We start from the raw sequence: 26,445 nt of genomic DNA, 5'->3' as shown, positions 1-26,445 counted from the left end.
ATTTCTGTCCTGCAATAATGTTTTCCTCTGCGGATGTCATAACTCCAGGTAATAGACAATACAAGCACATGCATTCCTATCTTCCTCACTTATATAGCACTATATAGTTTATAGCTAACCTTTGATTTATAGGCCACTTGCATGGCATTGTGACAATAACATATATAGTAACCAGGGTAACACCTGTCTCTTTTTTAACATATATGTTATCCTTTGGTATAATATCTTGTACCACTAAATATGCAACAGATATGCAACACATTTCAGTTTCTCTTTATAATCTAGCCGCAAAACACTTTTTCTAACGTATGTTCTAACCATCCAGAATTGTTTTAAGCCTATATGATCTGCACCACAAATAAGTACAGTCTCTGCAATATTACATTGAACTGTTCTACTAGAGTGTGAGTCTCCCTAGTAGAGGGTCAGCGGAATAGAAACCATAGTGGTTATCAAACTATTTCTCCAACAGTCACTTTAGAGAGGGGGGCACATGCCCTAACAGGGCAGAGATGTTCTTAGGCTGTTTAATTATAGCACGTTGCCTACTTGTACGCTGGCTGACAGTATTGGACATCATTCTACTATATACTGAATACATTAATGTTTGTGAGCTTTACAGTCTGTAAGCAAACATGCCCCAGAACATAAAAGTATTGTTTTCTCTGTACATTTTGTACACAAAATTGACAGTTTACTTTAACAACTACATCTTCTAAATATTTGTACTGCCTTTATTTAGCATTATACATACAAATATAAAGATCAAAATGCTGCTAGTGTCTACAGTGGAACATTTTTCATCACATAGTTATTTTATTTTTGCAGAAGAGACCAATATATCTTATATTTCTTATACATGCATGCTAAGTGTCTCCATAGAGTTAATTTGACACCGTAAAATTAGTCTGGATGCGAAGGCTTCCTAGTGATACTTGTACTAGATGTTATGGGATTAGGGGTACCTTAATTCATATGATCTGGAAATGCTGTGCTCTCCAGGGAGAATATACTTTTGGGTCTTGTACGGGAACTTCTCCCTACAAAATATGGAAGAATCCTTTATAGACTCTTAATGTTCTATGCTAGGAAATCTATCCTTCTTAATTGGAAGCCTCCTAAGAAACCGACTAAATTCTATTGGGTAAAACGTATTAATGCCAATTTATCTATGTATAAAATAACCTATGCCCCTAGAGGGACCCCAGACCAGTTCTTCCAAATATGGGACCCATGGATTAATGCACAAACAGCCATTGTGCTGTAGCCTTAGTCTTTCTCTTGCATAAGCCGGAAATGAATGTGGAGTGAATGAGCATCTGTAAGGGACTATGTAATATGCCTTGTGTAAACTGTGTTTTATATGCCGTTCTGTATATCTGCTTTCATGTACATGTATAATGCTCTTGTATTTGGTTCCTTATTTGATGCAGATTTGAATGGCTCTGCTTTCATGTTTTTTTTCTTCTCATTGTTTTTTCTTTTTGCAAATACCAAAAATAAAAACTTAAAAAAAATAATAATTCTTATACATTATTATAGATTTGTGTGTCCCAGTAAATGGCAAGTATTCATTACCCGGGATTCAGGCCTGTCTTTATGATCATGACACATTCTCTATTTATAGAAATTATGGTAAAGTAAGATTATGTCTTCTTGGAGTTCAACTCTGCATGCTGTAATTTAAAGTGCCCATACACATTAGATGAATGTCAGCCGAACCCACAGATTTCGCCAGGACCCACCGACCATCTAAAGTGTATGGGGGTTTCCCAACTCTCCCTCGACGCCAGATGTCTAGGAGAAGAAGGATTGGCATGTTGGATTTCAACTTGCCTGATCCCTTGTTCTCACGGGACATAAGCCACCGCCAAAGGTGCCTGGCAGCGGCTTATTTTCCTCTCCACATCGAGAATGCATGCATGTTCGGCCGAGTTGTGCAAGCATGTGTATGGGAGGGTGGGGAGAGATTGTTGTCTGCTGAACGATCATTCATCCAACAATTTCTATAGACTATATATACTCTACCATAGTGTTAGCTTGAATGCCACCTCACTGCTCTTCTAAGCAGCCTCCTGTCCCTATCCCCAATTCCCATAGACTGTATGCTTATTTGGGCAACGCTCTCTCCTACTTTATCAGTCACTACTAAGTTATATTCTGCATATCTATGGCTGTATATTGTGCTTGTGTATTTATCTACTCTGCTCCGTTATATCACATTATATCATATCTACAGAAAAAGGTGTGGATCAGCCATAACATTAAAACCACCTGCTTAATATTGTTTAGATCCCCCTCGTGCTGCCAAAAAACAGCTCTGACCTACCAAGAAAAGGACTCTGCAAGACCTCTGAAGGTGTCCTGTGGTATCTGACACCAAGATGTAAGCATGTAAGCAAGCCTTTAAGTCCTGTAAGTTGCGAGGTGAGGTCTCCATGGATGGGACTTGTTTTTCCAGCATATCCCACAGGTGTTCGATCGGAATGAAATCAGGGGACTTAGCAGGCCAAGTCAACACCTAGAACTCTTTGTCATGTTCCTTAAGCCATTCTTGAACAATGTTTGCAGTGCGGCAGGACACATTATTCTGCTGAAGGAAGCCACAGCCATTAGGAATTACATTTGCCATGAAAGGGTGTACTTGGTTTACAATGATATTTAGAAATGGGGTAGGTGTCAAAGTAATATCCACATGAATGATATGACTCAAGTTTTCCAAGCATCACACTGCCTCCGCCGTCTTGTGTTCCTCAAATAGAGCATCCTGGTGGCATCTCTTCCCCAGGTAAGCAACGGACCGCTCTTGGTGTCCACGTCTTGTAAAAGTATAATTTTTTTTACACCAAGCTACCTTCTTCCATTGCTCTAGGTAAATACTTTCAGGAGGGAACAGAGGTCAGCATAGGCACTATGGCCAATCTGCAGCTATGTGATGAACTTGAATGTTGTGACACCTTTATATCATAGCCAGCATTAACTTTTTCAGCAATTTATGCTACAGTAGCTCTTCTGTGGGATTAGACCAGAAGGGCAAGCCTTTGCTCTCGATGCACATCAATCAGCCTTGAGAGCCCATGACTCTGTTGTTATAGATGACTTTTCCTGCTGAAAGACCAAGTGCAGGTCTGAAACACATTGAATCTCTGCACTAATAAAATCCTTGAGACTACTCCTTCTTAATACTCCAGGGCTGGAGAAGAGACTGTTTTCAACATCAACTCCCACAATTAAAAGCTGGTCCACAGCAAGTGAACGCTGGAGGGTTCCCAGCTGCCGGAGTACTTTTAAACCCATTGGTTGTCGCGCCCGCTAGCACAACTATACAAAATATAAGTGACCAACTTACGCTGTTCTTTTGTGATTTTTTTTCTTCTCCAGTCACTACATTGTGTGATCATATGTTAAGAAAAGAAAGGCATATCCGAATTTCAATGCATGCTCACTTTAAAATTCCTAGGTGGCCACCAACGCTTAGCAGAAAAAGAATCTTACTCCTCACAGAGTCTCAAAGTCCAACCACAGAAATGTATCAACATTTCAGGACTGTATATTACATCATAAGTGCAACAGGGAACCAAAACATAAGAGTGTAATAATTCAGCATTTCAAGAGACTTGTTTCTCTTCGTTGGAGCACATTAAATCATTGTCCATTATCTTTTCCCCGTCTTATTTACTCATAAATACTGGTTTGTATGAATAACGTATACAGTTGTGAGTTCTAGAGCTTGTATTCTAAATCTACAAAATGCTCTTTGTGCAGGAAGAAAATATTCTTGGAACATATTTAAAAGTGAACTCCATTTTTAAGGGGGCCAAAAATGGTGTGTCACTAATACGCTTTACCCCAGAACGGGGCCATGCTGTTTCACAAGCATATGGAGTATGGAGATTCAGCATGTCACCTCTGGTGGCGGTGCCTGCTGATAGGCAGCTGCAGGCCTACTTAGTATTTATAGTAACTCCATCCCGGAAAATAAAATCACTAAATTTACCACCAATTGTAAGTTAAATAATATAGAGCACCACTTAGTATTTACGTTAATATTTCCATGTACTTCATAACCTTTCTCTTCCTTTCAGAGGAATGGGCTCTGCCCATTATTGATCCTCTTAGTACATATGGATCACATTACAATAAATCTTTTAGTGATCTCCATGACATACCTCAACTGATTTGGTTATGTCATAGCATCATCAAACTCGACAATTTTTTATTTTGCACTGTTCGCATGTGAGCTCATGCACATGGCAATGCTGTGTGTACAGACAATGCATGGTGCTCCTCCTGTCAATACTGTTTGCAGTATAGTGCCCTGTATAATTGGTTCCATAGAATTCAATGAGTGCTGTTAATGCCTATAATGTCGCCATTCTTTATCCAGTTATTTGCCCTGACCATAATGCTACAGCACAAAGAAGAAGAAATCTATAGATCAGATAGCACAATGTCACCGATGAATACTGATAGATCGAGGCTCATGTATCAACAGTGCCCCTTGTGTTGCGAGTTTTTTTTAGATATTGATGAAACTTGTTGTGTCTGCAACATTCTTTTTTTTAAATGTTGCACAACATTTGGCCCAACTTAGTCTAAATTACATGTCTGTGACATCACAAATGAGTATTTTTCTTGTCACCGCGTAATATCTCGCAATGGTAAAATATAACATTTACTACAAGTGTTATTCAATAAGAAACATTGCATACAGTAATAATTATCAGATCTATATTAGGAAAGTTATGCTAAATCTAAACGGAAAAGGTTTTATAAACTTTGATTTGACTTTTTAACATGTTATGATGGATAACATATGGCTTTCACTTCATCTGCTGTCACTGTATTAAAAGGGCACAGATGTGTTCATTGGATCATTATTTGCACGTCACAAGTCAAAACAAACATTATTATTGTACTCTAATAGGGACATCTTACAGAAGATGATGGGTCTTTGTTTTTAGTGATACAATTAAAGAAACCACATTTGAGGAAATGTTGTACTTATGGCAACTGATTATACAACAGAGCTACATTGTAACATTTTTATGTTGCTATAGGATTTTTATTTGATTTCTTAGCCTTTTGAAAATAACAGATGGGAACTGGAGAAGATTAGCTTCCAACATCAATGTTCTTAAAGAATCCATCAGTGATTAATGCATTGTTATAGGTTACAGATAAACATTACCAGATATAATCAGATATAGCTTGGTACATTGTATCTGCATAAATTCTTACGTAAGGCTGGATTCAGACAGGGATTTTAAGTGTGGTTCCAAAGTGCATCAACTATCACATTAAAAAAAAAATCACTAGTATATTTTTTTATTTATGTTCTACCATAAAGTGTAAAAAAAGCACCCAGTATATCATTATATCAGATAATAACACCCTGTCTAAACCGGACTAGAATATTCTATGCTAGCATAGGCTTCCCAAGCAGGTCCGGATTTAAATGGAAGCCCTGGGCAAAGGGCCCTTGCTGAAGGGAAAATTTACATAGGAATACACTGAGCACTGTATGTACATCTTGTAAAATGGACACTAAACCTTGAAAAACAATAAAGAAAAAAATCTAAGAAATAAACATAAAAATGGCCCTTATAGCACTGCAACCTCTATTATGCATGGCAGCGTGACTGCGCAGCTCAGAAGTTATTCGCCGCACAGGGAAAGTCTCCACCCACGCAGAGCACTAGAGCTCCCCTCTTAATGATTGGGTGGAGCTCTCCGGAATCGCTGTGCCCGATCTTCGACAGAACTGTGCAGCTGCTTTGTCCTCTCTATCTCCTTCCTGAACTCATCTCTATGATCACTGGAGGGAGGAAACAGGAAGTTGAACGATCAGTGTTCAGTCCCCTATTACAGCAAGGACAAACCATGGAGCCTGGAGATGTGAGTAACCACTGGACACCAAGAAAACAATTATAAACTCTTCGCTGTTTTCCATCAGGGATTTTTAAATTAACCATTTCACTACTGATACCACCAGGGATCCTGGCATTAACCCCTTCCTTGCCGTAGACAACCAGGAATACTGGATTTAAACTATTCACTGTCCAAGACCACCAGGTATTCTGACATTAACTTCTACTCCAAAGAAACACTGCACAGGCACCCCACCACTCCAGCAGTTTTCCACCCACAACAGAGGGTTAACTCATATAACCATACAGCTCTTTTTGGTGGTGCACGCCAATTAAATATAGTCCCACAAAACATGAATGTAAAGATGAATATAAGCGGCACTCACCAATCCTTTTAAAACGGCTTTATTCAATTCATGCCAGCGTACTACACAGGAGGGCAGTGATTCCTTGGCCTACGACCGTTTCATGTGATGTCACGATTCTTTGGGGCCTCTGAGGAAGCGTGACTTCGAAATTGAGTTTTCTCACCCTGGAGTGATTTAGAGCCTTTTATATTGTGGAGGTAGGTAGCGCTTCCTATTTACCATCCATGTTCTGTTGAACACTTCAATGTCAAGAAATCCAACAACAATCCACAATCCCCTTCACATGCTGCGTAAAATTTCAGTGCAGATATTTATCTGCATCGCGTAAAAAACTCTAGCCATGAAAATAAGTAGCGGAGAGGCAGGGACACCTAGCATCATAGCAAACTATGATGCTAGGAGCCCGGCTCCCTGCAGTGTGTTTGGTCCGGGAAATGCAACTGACGTATGGACTGTATATCACGAACTGAACACGGTCGTGTGAATCCGGCCTAAGGCAGCATAAAATCAGTGCCTACAGGCTCCTGAGATGTAAATTTTGTACTGTGCCAACAGTTTGGCATTGGAAATGTTAAATGTGCCTTGAAAATATGGGGAATGCTTGTAACAAAATAAGCCATGCCCTCAAAATGAGCGTATTCCCTTATTTTCTAGTTACCATAGTTCAGACACTATTGAAATCAGTGTAAAACCTAGCAAGTGGAATAAAAAAAGGTATGGATGAAGGGTAAGAATGCATACACAGCATTTCTATTAATCCTATGTCTATAGCTTTATACTGTAGATGCTAAAATGACAAGTATCTAGGTCAGAAGACAAGTCGGAAGAACGACTGACAAAAAACACAGTACACAGTAAGAGAGGGGTTCTCATCACAGCTATTTTTCACCTTGAATCTGCTTCAAAGGGCTATTCACATCCCGGACGGATATGCCATAAATGTCCGAGATGGGAATACCCCTTTAAAATTTTTGTATTCATTTTTTTTACTTTATATTTGTTACACTAGGGAGATAAATCAGAAAAGTGCAAGTCATAGAAACAAATAATTGCAGGTAACTCCAGGTAGATGACTAGACTTTAAACCAAGTCATCTATAAAATATTAATTTAAGAGTTCAGTAGCAGTTTCCATATGAATCTGCAAGTTTCGCAAATGGCCTGACATAAAAGCTGAGATACTACCATAGCAACGAGACAGGTTTTTCAAAACATTTCTCTGGTGCTACTATCTTTCCTGTGCTCTTTTCAAGGGATATGAGTCACTGCACCAGTGTACAGGAAATGCGTGTTTTTTTTTTCTTAAACAATTTTTATTTGGTCATTTTCATCACAAAATTAATTCCAAAAGCCAGCGACATTTTGTAAACAAAAATCTAAATATAAAGTTGTATAAAAAAAAATACAACATAGCAGATGTGCAAATATATGCTGTGGCTAAAATAGTTCAGAAAGGAAATATGGTTTAAAACTAGCACCTTGAAATGTGAACGGAAGTTTTGCGGTTCTGTCTTGTAATGAATTTAAATGTTTTTCTTAACAATATATTACGCCTTAGGTCTACAGTAGCTATGTTTTCTTACAGTATAGTCCAGGGATTCATAAAAAAGGAATCCCTGACCTGTGTAACATTATCTGTATGTTGTATTTCTCTTTTTAACTAAAAAATAAAAAAAATGCAGCCATTTTTAACTGTGTAGGTATACATAACTGTATAGAGATTGCAGCTGACCCCCCCCCCCCTCTTGTATACCGATTGATGTAGTAAAGTATCAAATTCTTTTGGTCTTTACTACTAGAATCCCTGGTACTGCTTATGTTATACAGGTTGTACAGAGACACACCTGGGGCATTTAAGGGGGCATCTGTGGCTGGCATAGATTGTTAAGAGAGATGGTAATGCGGTAATGTAAGTGGCTGCTACAAAAATGTGTCACAGTTTGTTACATGGTACAGCATTTCGACATTGTTCTGCAACAAGGAGGATGTACTTGATCTCTACAGAGAATAGATAGATATTTTACTAAGTATTAAGATGGTATTTAGACATAGTAAGTGTTAATTCCGAGAGCGTACTTACCATAAAGGCAGACCATGCAGCTACTATTAGGTTTTTAAAAATGAAGGGGGTGGGCCAGGTAAGGTTAAACCTATGCACGTATAAGACAGTACCAAACTGTTGGCAAAGAAGAGAGGAAAACTAGTTTGAGAGCCATTTTGTCTTGGAAGACTTGAGGAGAAAACAAGCACTGGGATACCTAGTCCTAAAGTATGACAGCTGGTGGCATCCAGCGGGGTCCCTCTTTTGTGTGCAATACTTTAACTTGCATGTTCCCTCCCTTTACGTAAAATTGTGTCTATATGCTTTTAAATCTGTATCTTTAAGTATTTCACATTGCTATGTTATGTATATATTGTCATGTCTTCATTAGTGTGTTGTACTATGCCCATTGGCTTGGTGTTTGTCGTACACCTTGTTGGATATGGGCGATGAATGAATGGCAGACTATCATACGTGGCTGCGCTGCCAGTCTTTGCCATCACTGCAGGAGGAGGTGCCGGATGTCAGTGCTGAGCCTGGCACTGACGTGGGGGCGAACATTGTGATACTGTGCTGTGCACCTAGATCTTTGTTAGGAGGTGTCAGCAGGAGATGGAGAGGAAATACTGTATAAGGTAAAAGTTGGCACAACTTGGAGAGAGAGTGCGGCAGGACCACGTGTAGTGCTGTAAGCTGCTGTGTCTGCTGAAAGCTTGTAGCTGGGCCATGTACCGTGGGACCCTGCAACCACTGTGCGTGCAGTTGGGCCTTGACTTCAGCTGGCGGTGACCAGTGACATGTAGCGAAGGGAAGCGAAGAGGAGAGGTGCAGAGTGGATCTGAGGAGCCCCTGTAAAACTGTTGGTGATCCGCAGCAAAGCCTTGAAGTCCGTGATGGGTGATGTACTTAGGAGCTTGGGTTTTTCGCTGGGAGAGAAGCCATGAGTGGCGAGAGAGAAAACTGTACATCACCTTGTAGTCTGGGACCATACTCTTTAACACTCTTGTTGTGCTGAGTGTTGTAAGTCGTGTATGTTTCACGTTCCCACCCATGGGTGGTTGGGCTATTCTTTAAAAAGTAGTGGCATAGCAATCACAAGGACCCACGCAGACTCAGGCTACATCCAAACTAAGCGACCAGTTCAACCCTGCATTTTATGGGAAGTTGGGGTAGGCTGTGGTAGGGAGGAACCTTTCTGTGATCCATAGAAAGGGCAGCCGCTGAAAGTCAGGGCATAACCCAACCTTGGTGGATCAGTTCACTATCCACTACTATTAGGTTTAAGTTTTTAACACCATCTGTTCACTATTAATTGCACAACCACAGGAGAACCTATTCATGTAAAGAACCGCACTGTTGTGCAGCAAATAAAGATTATTGTTCAACTGCAACTGCTTAATCTATTGCGATCATTTACATCTTTACTTATACATAAAAAGGGCAACCCCCGTTACATACGCATCGTACTTAGTCATTTTTTCATTAGTTTTAAGCTTACAAAATTAGATTTAGATATAAAATTAGCTATTACCATGCTCACTACTGAAGTTCAACATGCCAGAAGCCTCATCTTCACATGGAAAATCCTTTTTCCAGTCCCGTGTTAGTATATCATAACCAGTATTATTAACCAAATATTTAGCTTTAGATCCACTTTAAATGTCTTTTTTTGCTGAATCATTTCATAACAATTTTGTTGTGTGGTTTGGTGTGTATTTTCTCATAGTAATTGTGTATGAGTGGCGTATTTTAAATACAGCTAAAAGTTTAGAGAGGTATGATGACTCTAGAAAGAGATGCCTCCAAGTAAGGAACTCTGGTGCTGAACCTTTCAGTAGGGGTCGCTGATACGCCTTCTATGACTGCACAGGTCGCACTCCCCTAAGGCTGGTTATGGTGCTCTTCTATCTGTGTACTCTAATGCTATGTTCACAGGGGGCAGATATGCTGCGTAAAGGCACACATCGTATTCACCCTGGCGGCTGCAGGGAATTTCGGCCGAAAAACAGCACTAAATTGTGGTGCAGTTTTTTGTCCGGAATGTCCGCTGCGGATAACTGCATGTTTAAAAGGAAAATAAACCACATACTTACCCTCTGATGTCCTGCAGACCGGCCTCTGGGATGACGTTTTATCCCATGTGACCACTGCAGCCGTGATTGGTTGCAGCGGTCATATGGGATGAATCGTCATTCCAGGAGGCTGGCCTGGATGCAGAAGCACAGAATTCTATATAAGTAGAAGATGTATTTTTGTTTTTTTGAGTTGTGTTGAAACATCTGCTATTTGTTGTGGGTTTCACCTCCCCATTAAATTCAATGGGGAAAACCCACAACACAAAAGCAATGTTTCCGCAAATAAAATTGACATGCTGCGGATTAAAAGACCGCACCGCAGGTTAATTTCTGAGCGTTTTATTCTGCTTATCATTTACGCAGTGTGTGGATGAGATTTGTTCAAATTATGCTGTGGATTTTCCACAACGAAATCCACTGCAGAAAATCTGCAGTATTTGTGAACATACACTTAAGGGGCAAAAGTTTATATCACTCACAGAAATACAAAAAGACATATATTAGGGTGGAGTACAAGATATAACAATGCCAAAATGATTTTTGGATTACCCAGTGGCTAATGTCACCTAATGGTATGGCTGGGCGCTTCCCTACTACCTACCACATGTACAGAAGTATGCCAAGTTTATCTGGACTCTGATAATTTTGCTGCAGCGTGGTATCACTCAACAAAAAAACATTGAAAAGTCATTGAAAAAGCCAAGGTAAAGTTTCTCCTTTAGGGGCCTCTGTCTCAGATCTGGCAGGGATTACCGGAGATTACCACATGCTGCGCTATTGTGTCTGGTAAAATCACAGACACCTCGACGGAAAGCCTATCGAACCTATTAAAGTCAATGGGTTCCGTCGGCAACCCGCGGTGCACATGATGGAGCAGAACAATGGAATGGCACAACGCAGGTGTGAAACAAAACGAAGTTTAAAAAAAAAAAAAAAAAAAAGGGGAAAACTATTTGTTACTCCATGCGGTATTGACACATATCTTTTTGGAGCATTTCCTAGAAGTGGTTCTAGGTGAACTGCATTGAAGTAGCCCATAAAAATTCCAAGCACACTACATTATTGTGGTTTATGTGACATAAACCATGAAAAAAAAAATGACTCGTGAATGGGATTTCTAAAAAATAATTATCTTGCGTTTTTTTATTTTTAACGAAAATCCACAGTGGATAGAAAACACTCAAACTCTGGGATGTAATGTTGGCAAATGTTTCATCATTGTTTTAAAAACGTATTAATATAAACTTGCAATTTATTCTTCAGTGTTGCCTACTATGTAGCTTTGCTTCATTAGAAAACAGCTATGCTCAGGTGGGTGGCACATACCACTTGTCCCAACATGTCCTCCATTGCTTAGTATTGTGGTAATGTGCTTGTTGATGGTATCCACAGAATCCAAAAAATAAAAAAATGGTATTTTATTTTACCTTGTTTCATGTAAAAAAAACAAAAACATCAAGGTCTGCTTCATATAATAATATCAGTGTCAAGTTGTGTACTAGAAGTTGTACGTGCTGAGACATTTTTACCCGGGTCATTTTTTACCTATTATTTCTTCTTATTAATTTTTTTTCTTTTTACTACAGTACAAATATACCTCGCACTATTATTATCTTTCTATAGTTTTTGTTTGGTAAAATATTTACTGGTTATCATATAGTCTTATCTTTTTCAGATGACTGGTCTTTATAAAGCAGCTGTCAAGTTTTTCATGACTCAAGCTATTTGCAAATAGTCAAAGTCAAATCTATTTTTCAGTTTCCGCTAGTATCAGAGGAACGTTTGAATCGACCGCATTACATTCACTGGGTGTTTAGGGCTGCTTTTTAGGAACAGCATGTAGAATTGTCAATTTGTCCCCATGTGGCCGGATTCACACATAGCATAAACAGTGCAGATTTTCTGCAACGGATTTCATTGTGGAAAATCTGCAGCGTATTACAGTAGCAGCAAAGTGGATGAGATTTGAACAACTCTCATTCACATGCTGCGTTAAAAAACCTGCCGAAAAACAGTTCATAAATTGACTTACGATACAGTCTTTTAAACCGCAGCATGCCAATTTATGTTAGGGAATCGCTGCTTTCCTGTTGCAGGTTTTCTCCATTGAATTCAATGGTGAAGTAAAACCCGAATCAAATAGTAGATGTTTTCAATTTTTCAAGCGGAAAAGCTGTGATCCTGCTGCAAAACTTGCAACAAAATCTCATACTTACACAGAACTCTCTGCTCCTGCGTCCAGCCCGGCCTACAGTGATGACGTTTTATCCCATGTGACTGCTGCAGCCAATCACAGAATGCAGCGGTCACATGGGATGAAATGTCATTCCAGGAAGCCAGGCTGCAGGACACCACAGGGACGTGATGCCATGGTTACGGACGGGGTTAGTATAAAAGGTTTAGGGTTTTTTTCTATCGCTGCTTTCCGCAGCGGAAATTCCGCCCATAAACCAGCACTACAATGTGGTGAGGTTTTTCGGACGGAATGTGCTGCATGGTTTTATGGACTGTATCCGGCCCGTGTGAATCTGGGCTGTTATTTAAAACTGAGAAAGGTGAATGTAGCCGCACTAAACAGCAGGAATTGGCATTTTACATGTCTCTACATGTAAATAGCAGTATATTAAATTAGATCTTTGTTCACACAGTGTAGTTCTAGTGCAGTTTTTATAAAAACAGGAGAGGAACATAAGAAAAGTGTAAAGGAAGGACTGGCTTTGGCATAAAAAAAACAAAACAAACAAAAAACACCTCAAAACAAATCTGCACTGTGAGAACAAGGTCTGAGCTTTTATTTGTTTTAAGGTTTAATTTTCTAAATTGTTAACCCCCTTCCCGCAGCCATTTTTCAGATTTTTATTTTTGCTTTTTCCTCCCCACTGTCCAAAAGCCATAATTATTTTTATTTTTCCCATCGATATAGCCATATGAGTTGTTGTTTTTTGTGGGACGAGTTGTAGTTTTTCATGGCACCATTTATTGTACCATAAAATGTACTGGGAAACTGGAAAAAAATTCTTTGTAGGGTGAAATGGGAAAAAAACAGCAATTCCTCTCCATAGTTTTTTTTGGATTCCTTTTTACGACATTCACCATGCAGTAAAAACGACATGTTAACTTTATTCTGTGGGTCAATACGATTACGCCGATACAAAATTTCTATAGTTTTCTTTATGTTTTACCTTTTTTTACAATGAAAAAACAAATTGTTAAAAATTTAAATTTGTTTTGTGTCGCCATATTCTGAGAGCTATAATTTATTTATTTATTTTCTATCGATTGAGCGGTGAGCGGGCTTATTTTTTGCGGGGTGAGCTGTAATTACTATTGGTATCATTTTGGACTATATGAGAGTTTTTGATCACTTTTTATTTATTTTTTTGTGTGGAATGAGGTGACCAAAAAACAGCGAATCCGGCAGTCACTGTGCGGGTTAATAATTTTATATTGTAATAGTTTGGACTTTTACAGACGCGGCAATACCAGTTATGTAAAAAAAAACTTTAACTGTGTTTACCTTTTATTAGTCCCCCTAGGTGACATGAACAAGTGATTGTTGAATCCCGTGCACATCATACTGCAATACTAATGCTTCGTTCACATCTGCGTGGGCTCCGTTCCGACCTTCCGTCTGAGCTTTCCGTCGGAACGGACCGCTGACAGACACAAACGGAAACCGTAGTTTTACACAGGGGTGTGGCAGAAACTTCTATCATCAGCTACCACTGATACCTAGACAGGTTCCTGTCGCACAGGTATAATGTAAAAGAATATAGTACAGCCTCCCCGTCTCTATACTTATGGTTTCTCAGCTTTTTTAGAATAATATAGAGAGAATGATAATCACAGTGTCCGCAGGATGCAGAAATGGTATGGTCTTTTTTTTTTAACAATATTTTTACAATTTTATTGAAAGAAAGAAAAGTTGACATAACAGATCGTTGTTACAAAAATTGATCCGATTGTACATAGATTTACATGTCATGCGGATACAATAAACAAGAAAGAAACATTTTCACATATCTGTTCCAACAATTCAGTTCATATATTAATATAAAGAGCTAGGTAAAAGTCATCATCCACGGAAATTATATACGCATGTCATACGGTTGTAATGTTAGTTTAGAATATAGATAGGTTTGTTTTCCTTTTCCAAAGGGCATGTAAATTCTATTGTCTCGAGAGTAAATTGAACAAATATACAAATTACAATACAGAAATTGAACAGGTTGTTTCTCATTTATGCAATACATTATATTATATATTGAGTTAAGAATTTTCTTTAGTGCTTTTAATCAATACCACTTTCTATAATGGGTCTGCTAAACCTGAGTCAATGCAAATATCCCAATTATTTTTGAATTTATGTACTGTTTGTTTGTTTCTAGCAATCATGTATTCATATTTGTAGTTTGTGTTAATTATTTTCGTCATTTCTAATAACGTTGGTATATCTAGACCACTTATCAATATGTGATCTAGACTGTAGGTTATTGGAGTCTAAGAGCATATTGTAGAAAAACCGTATTCCTTTTTTTGTTGAAATGGTATGGTCTTTAGCTGGTCATGTGATGCTGTGCTGAAGCATCATGGGATTGATAGCAAAGCAAAGAGGAAGAGGAAGTTGGGGAAATCTAAGAATTAAGATGGAGGCTCTTTTAAAGCACAGACAAGGCAGCAGTTCAAAAAGTAAGTACAGAATACATAAAAGTGTAGAGTGTGATATACAGTCAGGTGGGGAATGCAGACATGGAAGTTGTGTTTCCACTGAATGTCTTCTTTAAAACACTATCCTTAACAATATTTAGATATTCAACCTCTTCTGTACTCTAGGGTATGTTAAGGGTAAGCCAACACGCAGCTCATTTTTTGTTGCCGCAGAATAGACAGGAAATCCGCTGTAAAATCCGCATATGTTTCATGTTAATTTTGCCCACGGATTTTGGGGTGAATATACAGCGGAACTCACTATGTATTGCAAAGTCTGAGATCCGCTGTGATGAGGTGCAATATTTCTGCAAAACAATGAGCATGCGGCTGATTTGACTTTTTTTTTCTTTCAGATAAGCGTGGACAGAGTTTAAAAGCCCATTCCGCATGCATTGTACCTTCTCCCATTGAAGTGAATGGGAGAAGGCGGTAATACTGTGAACTGTCACTGATAGGCCATAATTGTTTGGGACTGGACAACCCCTTTAACCCTTTCCTGCTCTAAAATAGTGTACAGTATATTATTTAAGTACAAAAAACCTGCATACATTTTTTTACAACCGTTATTAAATCCGACTTGCATAGAAGAAAAGATAACAAACCATGTAATTTTCCCCTTAGAATCTTGGTGCAATACAATGACAAATACTGAGTTTTCCATTTCACTAAGTGCACTGCATAGGTAATCAAATATTCACTAGTACTACAACACTGTATTTTTCTATTGCAGGATCATTGTGTGCTCCATGCAGAACATAGTAGATAAAGTGTGCTAAGACATAACCCAAAGCACTTCTAAAAGTCAGTTCTTCAGAAAGGCCTAAGCCTTCCATTACGGACACTGTGTCATTTCAAGAAGTAACTGGGAAGCATTTCTAAAGCCTGTCCTGTCAAAAACTGCTTGTGCAAAATATACAATATTTTAATTTACAATATTTTAATTTACGTGGTCTCTCCTTTGGCCATGTAAAGAGGTCATTCTCCAAACACTGAATGGCACAGCTCACTATCTCCCTCTCCAAGCAGGAAGTAAAAGCATGATTTAAAGCACCAATCAGCAGCTGAGTTACATCCAGCCAATCAACTGTACAAACAGCCTTGTGGAAAAATCAAAAATGTGAAAGCAGCACTAAAGTCCCATATAGGATAGTGACGATGGATGCAAGAGTACATCTTAATGGATCACTCGTCGTCTATCTTGTAATTGCCCAAAAAATATATCATTTGACCTCAGCATACCATCACTTTTATTCAGGCAAGCAATACAAAACCAGCAACGTTTCTGCTTACATAGAAAGGTAAGGCTTGGAAAATGCTTATGCATAAGCCGAAATGTGTCTGGTTTTGAATTCCTTGCCTGAATAAAATGAAGTGATGATATGTTGAGGTACGACTATCTTCATTTTGTACACACATACACATTTTGTTTTTGTGTTCTTTATTACCTCCACACACCGCAGAAGCCCAGCATGTGTATAAAACAAATGTACAAGTCAAGTCAACTGTTTTCTCGGATGCTGCATCACGCCAATGTCTTCATATTTTTTACAGCAAATTTTGGATAGCAAGACACCACTAGAAAACAGTTTCACATCACTCTAAGACTTCACAGATAACATCTACAGATCACAAATGAAAATCACTGTTATCTACCACAGTACAGAGGTAAAGACGACTGAGACCAAAAAACGAATTGTAAATGTGAGATCAACAAAAGCAAAACTTGTAGCGTTGAAAAGGTTTATCTAAAACTATAACCTACCTTGGAAGAAGCTTTTTACACGTAAGTAGCTGACACTTAGCCGAAGTATGGAAAGTTTATCCAGCTTTGTAATTATTTCTGGAGGGAACGGTAGCAGACTGGCCAGTCGATCTAATTCTGCATTTAGTCGATCTCTGTGTCTTTTGGAAGGGTTTGATTTTTCACTCCCTGATGATGGTCTCCTATAAAAGATTACAAAAATTCAACTTTATATAGAACTTAAATCATTCCCCCAGACAAAACTGAAACATTGACCGTGCTGCAAAACCCTTATGTGCTACTCAAACCCATCTGATTTAGCTCCAGACCTTTACTGCCTTCAGTTTTTCAGACATAAAGTAGTGATCTAAAAATTACTTCCTGTCAGCCATATTAACCCCACTGTTGAGCTACTTTCTCTGGTCACCCAGAGGATGTAATTCTTTCTCTAAGCTCTCCCTGGTTGTTACAAAGAAAAAAACTTCTTCTCTAATTCTCATTCTTAAAATTAAATCTGTAGGATGCATGTATAGAGTGAAACATGTACTGGCATTTAAACAGTGAAAAACAATTGATTCTGGGAAGTATAGTTCCATGGTGACATCAGTGAGGGAGCAGCAATATGTAACACATCTGCATCAAAATGTATGAGATTTAAAGGGATACAACAATTATAAAACACATACCCTTGTTATGTTTTAATGTCTAGAAATATGCTTTAATACTGATACTACAATCCAAGGGCAGACTGAGCATTTCAGCATTCGGCCATAGGGGTTCCAAAGTCCTTTTGTTAGTTAAAGGCTATGTACACCTTTAAAAACCTTTGGTGTATCAGTGTGTTTGGTGCAACTTTCTAATTACATGTTATTAAGAATTATTTTTACTTTTTTAAGATACAGCTGCTTTGTATCCTGTATCTGTCAGGTCAGCATTACCGACTCGTTCAGTGACAGCAGAGCCTGTGTGTCTTTGACACCCAGTATAGAGCTGTTATCGATCACACCCAGGGCCGCACCATCCATGAGGCGAGATGAGCATCTCGCCTCAGGCAGCGGCTTCTGCCTCTCTGAGGGGTCGGCGGTGGCGCCACTGAAACCAGCCGCCGCCACCCCCTCCTGCACTATAATTTTACCTGCGTCTATAGGATGCAGATACAATTACATGCATAAGGGCTGAATGGCGGGGCACGCCATTCAGCGCCTTTCAATGACATAAGCGGTGCGATGTTGTCAATGCTCAGCTTAGGTCGTTGATTGCCAGGGCAAGGCAGCCTGCTAAACAGTGCCTTCCCACGGAGAACTGTTGGAAGGCGCTGATTGGCCTGGCAGAATGATTTGCCCTGCCACTCAGCGCCCCTAGCATTGTTCAGTCACAGTAGACCTGCTCAGAAGAGAGCAGGCCTGCATTGCAGGAGTACGGCACGGGTTTATGTGAATTATGTAAAGTTGTTTTTTATCTGTTAAAAGAGTGAGGGGCTATATGTGGAGCACTGCCCACAGGGGAGGCTGTATGTAGGGGCTATATGTGGAGCACTACTTTTGGGGGGATATATGTGGAGCATTATCTCCAGGTAGGCCGTATGTGGGGGCTTTATGTGGTGCATTATCTACAGGTGACTATATGTGGAGCACTATCTACAGAGGGGGCTGTATGTGGGGACTATATGTGGAACACTATCTACAGGGGGGCTGTATGTGGAGGCTATATGTAGAGCACTCTCTACAGGGGGTGGGGGCTATATGTGGAGCACTATCTACAGGGGGGCCATATGTGGGGCACTATCTACAGGGGGTTGTATGTGGGGCACTATCTACAGGGGTTACTATCTACAGGGGGATCTATGTAGCGTACTATCTATGGGGGGGGCACTATCTACAGGGGCTCTATGGGGGGCAGTAGCTACAAGGGGCCCTATGTGTGGCACTGTCTACAGGGAGCTATATGTGGGGCACTGTCTACAGTGGGCACAATATACAGGGGGGTCTGTGGGGCACTATCTACAGGGGGCACCGTGTGTGTGTGTGTGTGTGTGGGACAAAGTGTATGGTGCTATTATAATCAGGGACAAAGTGTATGGTGCTATTATAATAAGGGACACAGTGAATGGTTGTATTAGAATTAGAGGTGCAGTGCATGGTGCTATTATATTCAGGGGCACCCTGAGAATTTTATTTTCATTTATTGGTGCAGAAATGTTTGAAATGTGAGTACCTGAAGAAATCTGAGCGGAAAACTGCAGAAATGGGCCATGGCTGGGAGAAGTCATCATAGAGGTCTTGACCGGATGGAGACGGCACCTGTGAGTCACTTAATGTAAATGTTTATTCTGCCTCTAGTCAGTACTGTAGTCACTGTATAATCTGCAGTGAGATAATGGGTGGTATGATTATTTTTTTGTGTGAGGCTTCTAGTGATGTAGAACAGCCAGGGGGGTGTCAATGAAGATCTGGGGGGCGCCATTTAAATTTTCACCTCAGGCAGCAGAAAAGCTAAAAATGGCCCTGATCATACCTAAGTTCATAACTTAGATGTGATCAATAACACGTGGATCCTGCGTGTCAGAGACATGCAGGACCTACTGACACTGAATCAGTCAGTCGCTGACCTGACGGATTCAGATCTCAGCGCAACATACATCTGCTCTGTACACAGGATACAAAGCAGCTTTATCTAAAAAAGGTAAACACATTTTTAATAAATTGTAATTAGAAATTTGCACCAAACACATTGATACACATCTTTGTTTAAAAAAAAAAAAAAAAAACACAAAACTTTTTCGAAGGTGTACACAGCCTTTAAAGCACAGTTACTCACAAAATTTCATTGAAAGATCTAAAATAATAAAAATGCATCTCAATGGTTCTCAATGCATTAAAGATTGTACAATACAATTAGATAAATGCTGGTTCAGCATCTTATCATCAAACAGCATTTTAAAAACAGATGTTAGGCACACTTTAACATACTATTCCTCTCCATAGCATTTCCTAATGAATTACTGCATTGTGTTCTCCAACTGACAGAACACAGACATGAAAAAAATGAATAAGACACTTAACTGAATGAGAACTCTGACCTTTACAGATTAGAAACTCAGTTAATTACTTCTCTAGCATAGATGTACAATACTCAAAAGGAATTTACCAAACAGGGCTGTTACATTTGTATTAAAAGTCATATTTTCAAAATAATATATATTTTTTTTATTATTTTGTGTGTTTTATTGGTTTAGGGTTTTGGGAAGTTCGGTGGCTTTTAGTCAAATGTGTCTCTATCTATAGCAAATGGATAGATGCTAATCTAACTTGGGAATCCCGCAACTTGGAGAGATTAATCTTTAACCCTTCATTAGAGTTCCAGAGAAACACAGATGGCCGAAACATCTATTAGTTGCATGTATTGTGGCTTTCATCATATGTGTGATATCTAGTCCTGGTTAGGCTCACATTATTTGCAAACATGCCTATATGTAAAAGTCCCATTGAAAAGACATCATCTATATAGCAGCAGATTTTAACCTTTTTGTTTATGCTATATTTTCGGCTCTCTGAAGGTTAAAACAATAACAATACATTGAAATATGTCTGCTCAATGTATAGGGCAAGACATTTACCTCACAAATAATGGTATAGTAATAATTTAACAAAAATTGAGGCTGATGTTAGATTGGTCCTGAAAAGTTATCAAAATGCCCTTATGGGGTCAGGAATGATAAAGTGGCTACAATCACTCAGGGATTTTTATTTTACCTTCCTCTGGATCAAAAAGCTAGATCTGAGAACTAGTAGAACTTGATGGACATCTTTTTAACCATACTATGTAACTACATTATCTTTAATGAATATTTACATATGTATGAATGGACCACCCACCCATTGATGTATATTATTTAGCATTTTTGCAATGTATCAAAGGTCATTTTGCATACATATAATAAAAAATGACAGGAAAACTATTAATTATTACAACATTTTTTACAGATTTGAAGAATGAAATAGTAGGAGCTTGATTTGTATTGATATTGAAGCAAAATACATAGAAATAGTTTATGATATTAGGAAGGAAAGGTAATACAATTCAAAATAGATAGAAATTAAGTCAGAGTTAAGGTGGCCTTAGCGTGCATGAATAGCGTGCATGTTGGCGCTATATAAATAAAGATTATTATTATTATTATTATAATACCCTAAAGTGAGAGGGGAAAAAAAACCCTTTCAAACACCTTTTGCAACGGCTTATCTCCCATGAGAACAAAAACTTGGGCAAGTTGAAATCCTACGTGCCCGATCCTTCTTTACCATGATATCTGCCATCGGGGCAGAATCTGGACAACCTTTACACATTAGATGGTCAGCCAGTATTGCTGATTTGGGTGGGTTCGTGCAATTTTCATTTAATATGTATGGGCATCTTAAAGGGGTTGCCTGATTTCAGCAAATTAAAGGGGTTTTCCAATACTTTTTTTTATTTTTTAAATCAATGCAATGTTCCTCTATTAAGATATTAGTGCACTCTGTCTAGCTTTTTCTTGATAATAAATGGTTTTAGTAACATTACTCCCTATTGTTTACCTGGAGAGGTTTGTTTTGCTCAGTAAATTCATTCCTCTTCTCTTCCTGTGTTTCTCCTCCCTGCATGCACTGCTCTAGTCCCAGCATGCAATGTGCATGCAGCAGTGCACTTGCTCCGCCTACTACACCCAGCTCTACTAACTTCTGCAATCCCAGTCTTCATTTTGGTGCTCTCATTCTATTACTGCTAGCACAAGCTGAAATCACTGGATATCTGCGTTTTTAAACAACACTGACCCTATATGATGATACGTAAAGTTTGGTCTTTATAATTATAAGTTTTCTAAATGTATATTAACTGTTTATACAGTCTTAGTTTTAAATACTGTATTTTATATATATATATATATATATATATATATATATATATATATATATATATATATATATATATATATATATATAAAATAAAAAAAATTGAATTCTAACATGTGAATTGGGATAAAAGGAGCAATACCTGTGGATCGCCGCTGCATCCTGTGTCGGAGATTCACAGTGAGCAAGAAAAAACTAAAGGGAAGCAGCGCTCCTAACTAGCCATCGATGAAAAATAATTCCCCTTCATGTAACTCTGCTACCTGTCAACTGAAAAGTCATCCACCACAGGGAAAAATGTTAGTCCATCATGTCTGATTCCCAGGTGTTTCTTTGCGGTACTCCTCTGTGTGGAAACATTTTTCACTCTGGCAGCTGATTTTTCCATTGACAGGTAGCAGAGTTACACAACAGGAAAACAAATTCCCCATCATGTAACTCTGCTACCTGTGAACTGAAAAGTCATCGGCTGTTTGAAGGGGGTGCACCACTCGTATAAGCGCTGCTTCCCCTTACTTCATCACACTGTGAATCGCTAACTAGTTCGTATAGAAGCGAAGTATTGCCTAATTATTTTTTTTGGGCTTCCAGTTCAGTTCTGAAGTGGCTTTGAGGGGCCTATATATTAGACACCCCTATGAAACACGACATTTTAGAAACTAGACCCCTCAAAGTATTCACAACAGCATTTAGAAAGTTTATGCACAAAATGTTTTACCAGAGAAACGCAACTCAATACTTATTGTCCAGATTCTGCAGTAGAAATATCCCACATGTGGCCCTCGGGCGGTAATGGACTGAAGCACCGGCCTCAGAAGCAAAGGCGCACCTAGTGGATTTTGAGGCCGCCTTTTTATTAGGCACCATGTCCGGTTTGAATAGGTCTTGTGGTACCAAAATAGTGGAAACCCCCAAAAGGTGATCCCATTTTGGAAACTAGACCACTTGAGGAATACATTGTAGTTTTCTTGGGGTGCATGCAGCTTTTTGATCAGTTTTTATTCTATTTTTAAGTGGCGTGGTGACTAAAAAACAGCAATTCTATTGTTTTTTAATTCTATTTTTGTTACAGCGTTCACCGTGCGCTATAAATGACATATTCACTTTATTCTATGGGGCGATACGATTAGGGCTCATTTACACGAGCGTATTATACGTTTTTGCAACGCGCGTCGCAGGGACCTATGTTACTCTATGGGGCCGTGCAGACAGGTACGTGATTTTCACGCAGCGTATGTCCGCTGCGTGAAACGCACGACGTCCTATATTTGTGCGCTGTTCGCGCATCACGCACCCATTGAAGTCAATGGGTGTGTGAAAACCACGCATGTCGCACGGAAGCAATTCCGTGGGACGCGCGTGATTCACGCAACAGCTGTGAAAAGGATGAATGAAAACAGAAAAGCACCACGTTCTTTTCTGTTTACAAACATCCAAACGGAGTGTCATAATGATGGCGGCTGCGCGAAAAGCACCCAGCCGCGCATCATAAAGGGCTGACACACGGAGCTGTTAAGTGCTTTTTGCGCACGCAAAACGCCGCGCTTTTTGCTTGCACAAAACGCACACGCTCGTGTAAACTCGGCCTTACGGTGACACCAGATGTTTATAGTTTTTTTATGTCTTATGGCGTTTGCACAATAAAATACGTTTTGTAAAAGATCATTCACTTTTTGTTACCTTATTCTAAGAGCCAGAACTTTATAATTTTTCCATCAATAAAGCCGTGCGAGGACTTATTTTTTGCGTAACGAACTGTAGTTTCGATCAGGACCATTTTTCGGTAAATGCAACTTTTTGATCTATTTTTAATACATTTTTTGGGAGGTGAAGTGACCAAACAATTGTGATTTTGGTACGGTATATTATTATTTTCTTTTACGGCGTTCACCGCGCGGGATAAATAACGAAATAATTTTGTAGTTCAGGCCGTTACGGACGCGGCGATACCAATTATGTATCGTTTATTTATATATTTTTATTAATAAAAAAGGACTGATAAGGGAAAAAAAGGGGGATTTTTTTAACTTTTAATTTCTTATTTTTACACATCTTTTTTAACTTTTTTTTTTACTTTATTACTTTGTCCCACTAGGGGACTTGAGGGCAGGAGGCCCTGATCGCTATTCTAATACACTGCACTACATCCGTAGTGCAGTGTATTAGAACTGTCAGCTATTCACTGACAGCAAGCATAGTGGGTCCTGACTTTGTCAGGACCCACTAGGCTTCCGTCGATGGCATAGCCGGACGCCTTTGTTTGGTGTCCGGTTGCCATAGTAACCATCGCCGGCCGCTATCGTGTAGCAGGCAGGCGATGGTAACTTAACCCCTAAAAACCCGCGATCTCTATAGAACGCGGCTTTTAAGGGGTTAGACAGTGGGGACACAGCGATCGGTCCCCGCTGTAGGAGCTGCGGCAGCTGCTGTACGAGACAGCAGCTGTCACAGCTCCTGCACCTGTCGGGAAGACGGCCGAAACGGCCGTTATTCCTGCAACTTCGTATACACACCGCTACACACCTTCAACCTTGCGCATGCGCAGTGTAATATACACGGCCGCTGAAGACGCAGCCACATAATTTCACAGAGCATGCGCGGTGGAGTGTGTTCACCACGCATGCTCTAATTCAATAAAGAAGCACGTGGTACGGTTACGTCATTTTTGACGTAACCGTACAGTGTGAAAGCCGGAAACCGGAAGCAAGGCAGAAGACCAAATGGACGGGTCTGCACAGGAAGTGCAGATTTTGCATTGCTAAGGGGACGGCGACGGAGGAGGATATACGACGCTACAGCCATCTGATGAAACGTAAGTACATTGGAAAGTTATATCTTTTTCATTGTTTTATTTAAATAAATGTAATTTTTTAGTTCCGGAATACCCCTTTAATGTTATTATTTGTATAATTTACAGTTATACAGTTTTCCAATATACTATTTGTATTAATTCCTTATGGTTTTGAAGATCTCTGCTTGTTGTTATTCAGTAGGAATATTTATTGTTTACTTCCAGTGGATAAAATTCTGTCCATGGTCATGTGATGGACACACAAGTGCAGGGATCGTTACAGTTACAGTATCTGTATCAGAGCTGTGACCTCTAACAATCCCAGCACCTGTGCGTCCATCACATGCCTATGGATAGAATTGTATTCACTGGAAGTAAACAATGAATGTTCCTACTGAATCACAGTAACCTGCACATGCTGAATAAAATTCACAGATGCATCAATTTATTTTTATGGACACTGGAAAAAAAACAACCCTATTTTTATGAACTGTCCAGGAATTGTCCTGGTGATCACAGATCTGAAATTAAACTTGTTTTCATCTTGTAATTTTTTCTGAATGCTAGTTATGCAAATGAATGATGCACTTTTTGATATTGGATTTTTTTCTCTCATCAGGGTTTGAAACCCTCAGCAGCAGTTGACAGTCCAGCATCACAGGAATACAGGTATAAAAAGTTGTTCTGCCTTTAGATTCTCTTTGAAATTCCCCATAATGTTACAAGTTTTACCCAGTGCAAAGTCCCCCCCCTCTCCCCACTCATAAACCCCCTATAATTTGTGGAAGCGCTGTATCGATAGGCACTCTGGATAGATTGTGGACGTGTTGTATACTTGCAAATAGCCTCAGAAAAAAACAAAGTGCACATTTTGCCTGGAAGTAAAGTTTGTCATTTGATTTAAAAAAATTCTCATTTAAACTCCACGTGATAATTGGACACTATCTAGTAGTCTGAGCTAAGCAAGATGTCCCACCCACGTTAACTTATCTATAGTATTCATATGTTTCTAGGCAGGATCTCACTTCTTTCTCAGATGTCAGTGGATTGTTCTTCCACAATGAAATAGAGCTTATCTGGACTGCTGCCTTAGTGCATTTCATTTCCAGTGCCCATTTAAAGTAAGTTAAATAAACATCTTGGCAAAATGTGAGAAGCTTTTACCATGGTATTATTTACCACAGCAGTGTGTGTAACTACAGCAGCAGTAAAGAGAACTCTTAAAACTGCAGCCCACGTTCACTTCATGGTGCACCTGTTCCTAGTAAGAACCAAGAAAGACAGGGAGATAAAACCTTCACTATTAAATGTCTACTTTTCTGGACGCAGTTGACTCACACATCCTTAGAAACATACAGAATTAACTCCTTGTTTACAAAGAACGACATGACAATAGTTTTGTAATTTTTGAATTTACCGAAATTCAGGCCTGAACAAATTAAACCAAGACATGGAAGCAAAATCAGATGTTAGGAGCTATTACATTTTGGAAGCCACGTAAAGAAACGCAATGCGGTGCTGATATACAGAATCATAAAAGCATGTTAATAATATGGAGTATCATAAACAGAAGACCTCCCACTCCCAAGGAAATAAACCAAACACTAAATCAAACAACATAAATACATACAACATTTTATTTGGTTGTTACATGGCAATAGCTTTTATTTATATTACATGGACAGAATAGTCACTATTTGAGACCCCAGCTGTCTGACATAAAGCTACAGGCCAAACAGCAAGCTACAGGCCAAACAGCAACCAACGTGCCAAAAACCAAGGAAAAAAAAGAGGAGACGCACAATTCCAGGTAGTCAAGTTGCCTTCTGGATTACCAGTTTCAAACCCAGGGCTGGCGTAGATTTCCACTTTAACTTACTGCAGTGTCTGCCTGGTCGCGGGTGACTCAATTTACGCTAAGCCCTGCTCACTTTTTAAAAAAGTGTCAGAGGCGGCGTAAA

The 26,445-nt window shown here is 39.3% G+C and overlaps 1 protein-coding gene across 1 annotated transcript in view; it reads right to left on the bottom strand.

The window, feature by feature from the left end:
* Positions 1-26,445, bottom strand: part of AHRR (aryl hydrocarbon receptor repressor) — a 279,804-nt gene that overhangs the window by 234,725 nt on the left and 18,634 nt on the right. Inside the window, exon 2 of the mRNA XM_075828497.1 lies at positions 16,826-17,007. Within this exon, the coding sequence (XP_075684612.1) occupies positions 16,826-17,007 (182 nt within the window). The remainder of the gene's footprint in view (positions 1-16,825; positions 17,008-26,445) is intronic.

Source organism: Rhinoderma darwinii, chromosome 5, assembly GCF_050947455.1.
Source record: "Rhinoderma darwinii isolate aRhiDar2 chromosome 5, aRhiDar2.hap1, whole genome shotgun sequence".
Classification (NCBI taxonomy): Eukaryota; Metazoa; Chordata; class Amphibia; order Anura; family Rhinodermatidae; genus Rhinoderma; species Rhinoderma darwinii.
The sequence above is the reverse complement of the archived record's forward strand: the minus strand, read 5'-3'. Positions and strand labels throughout refer to the sequence as shown.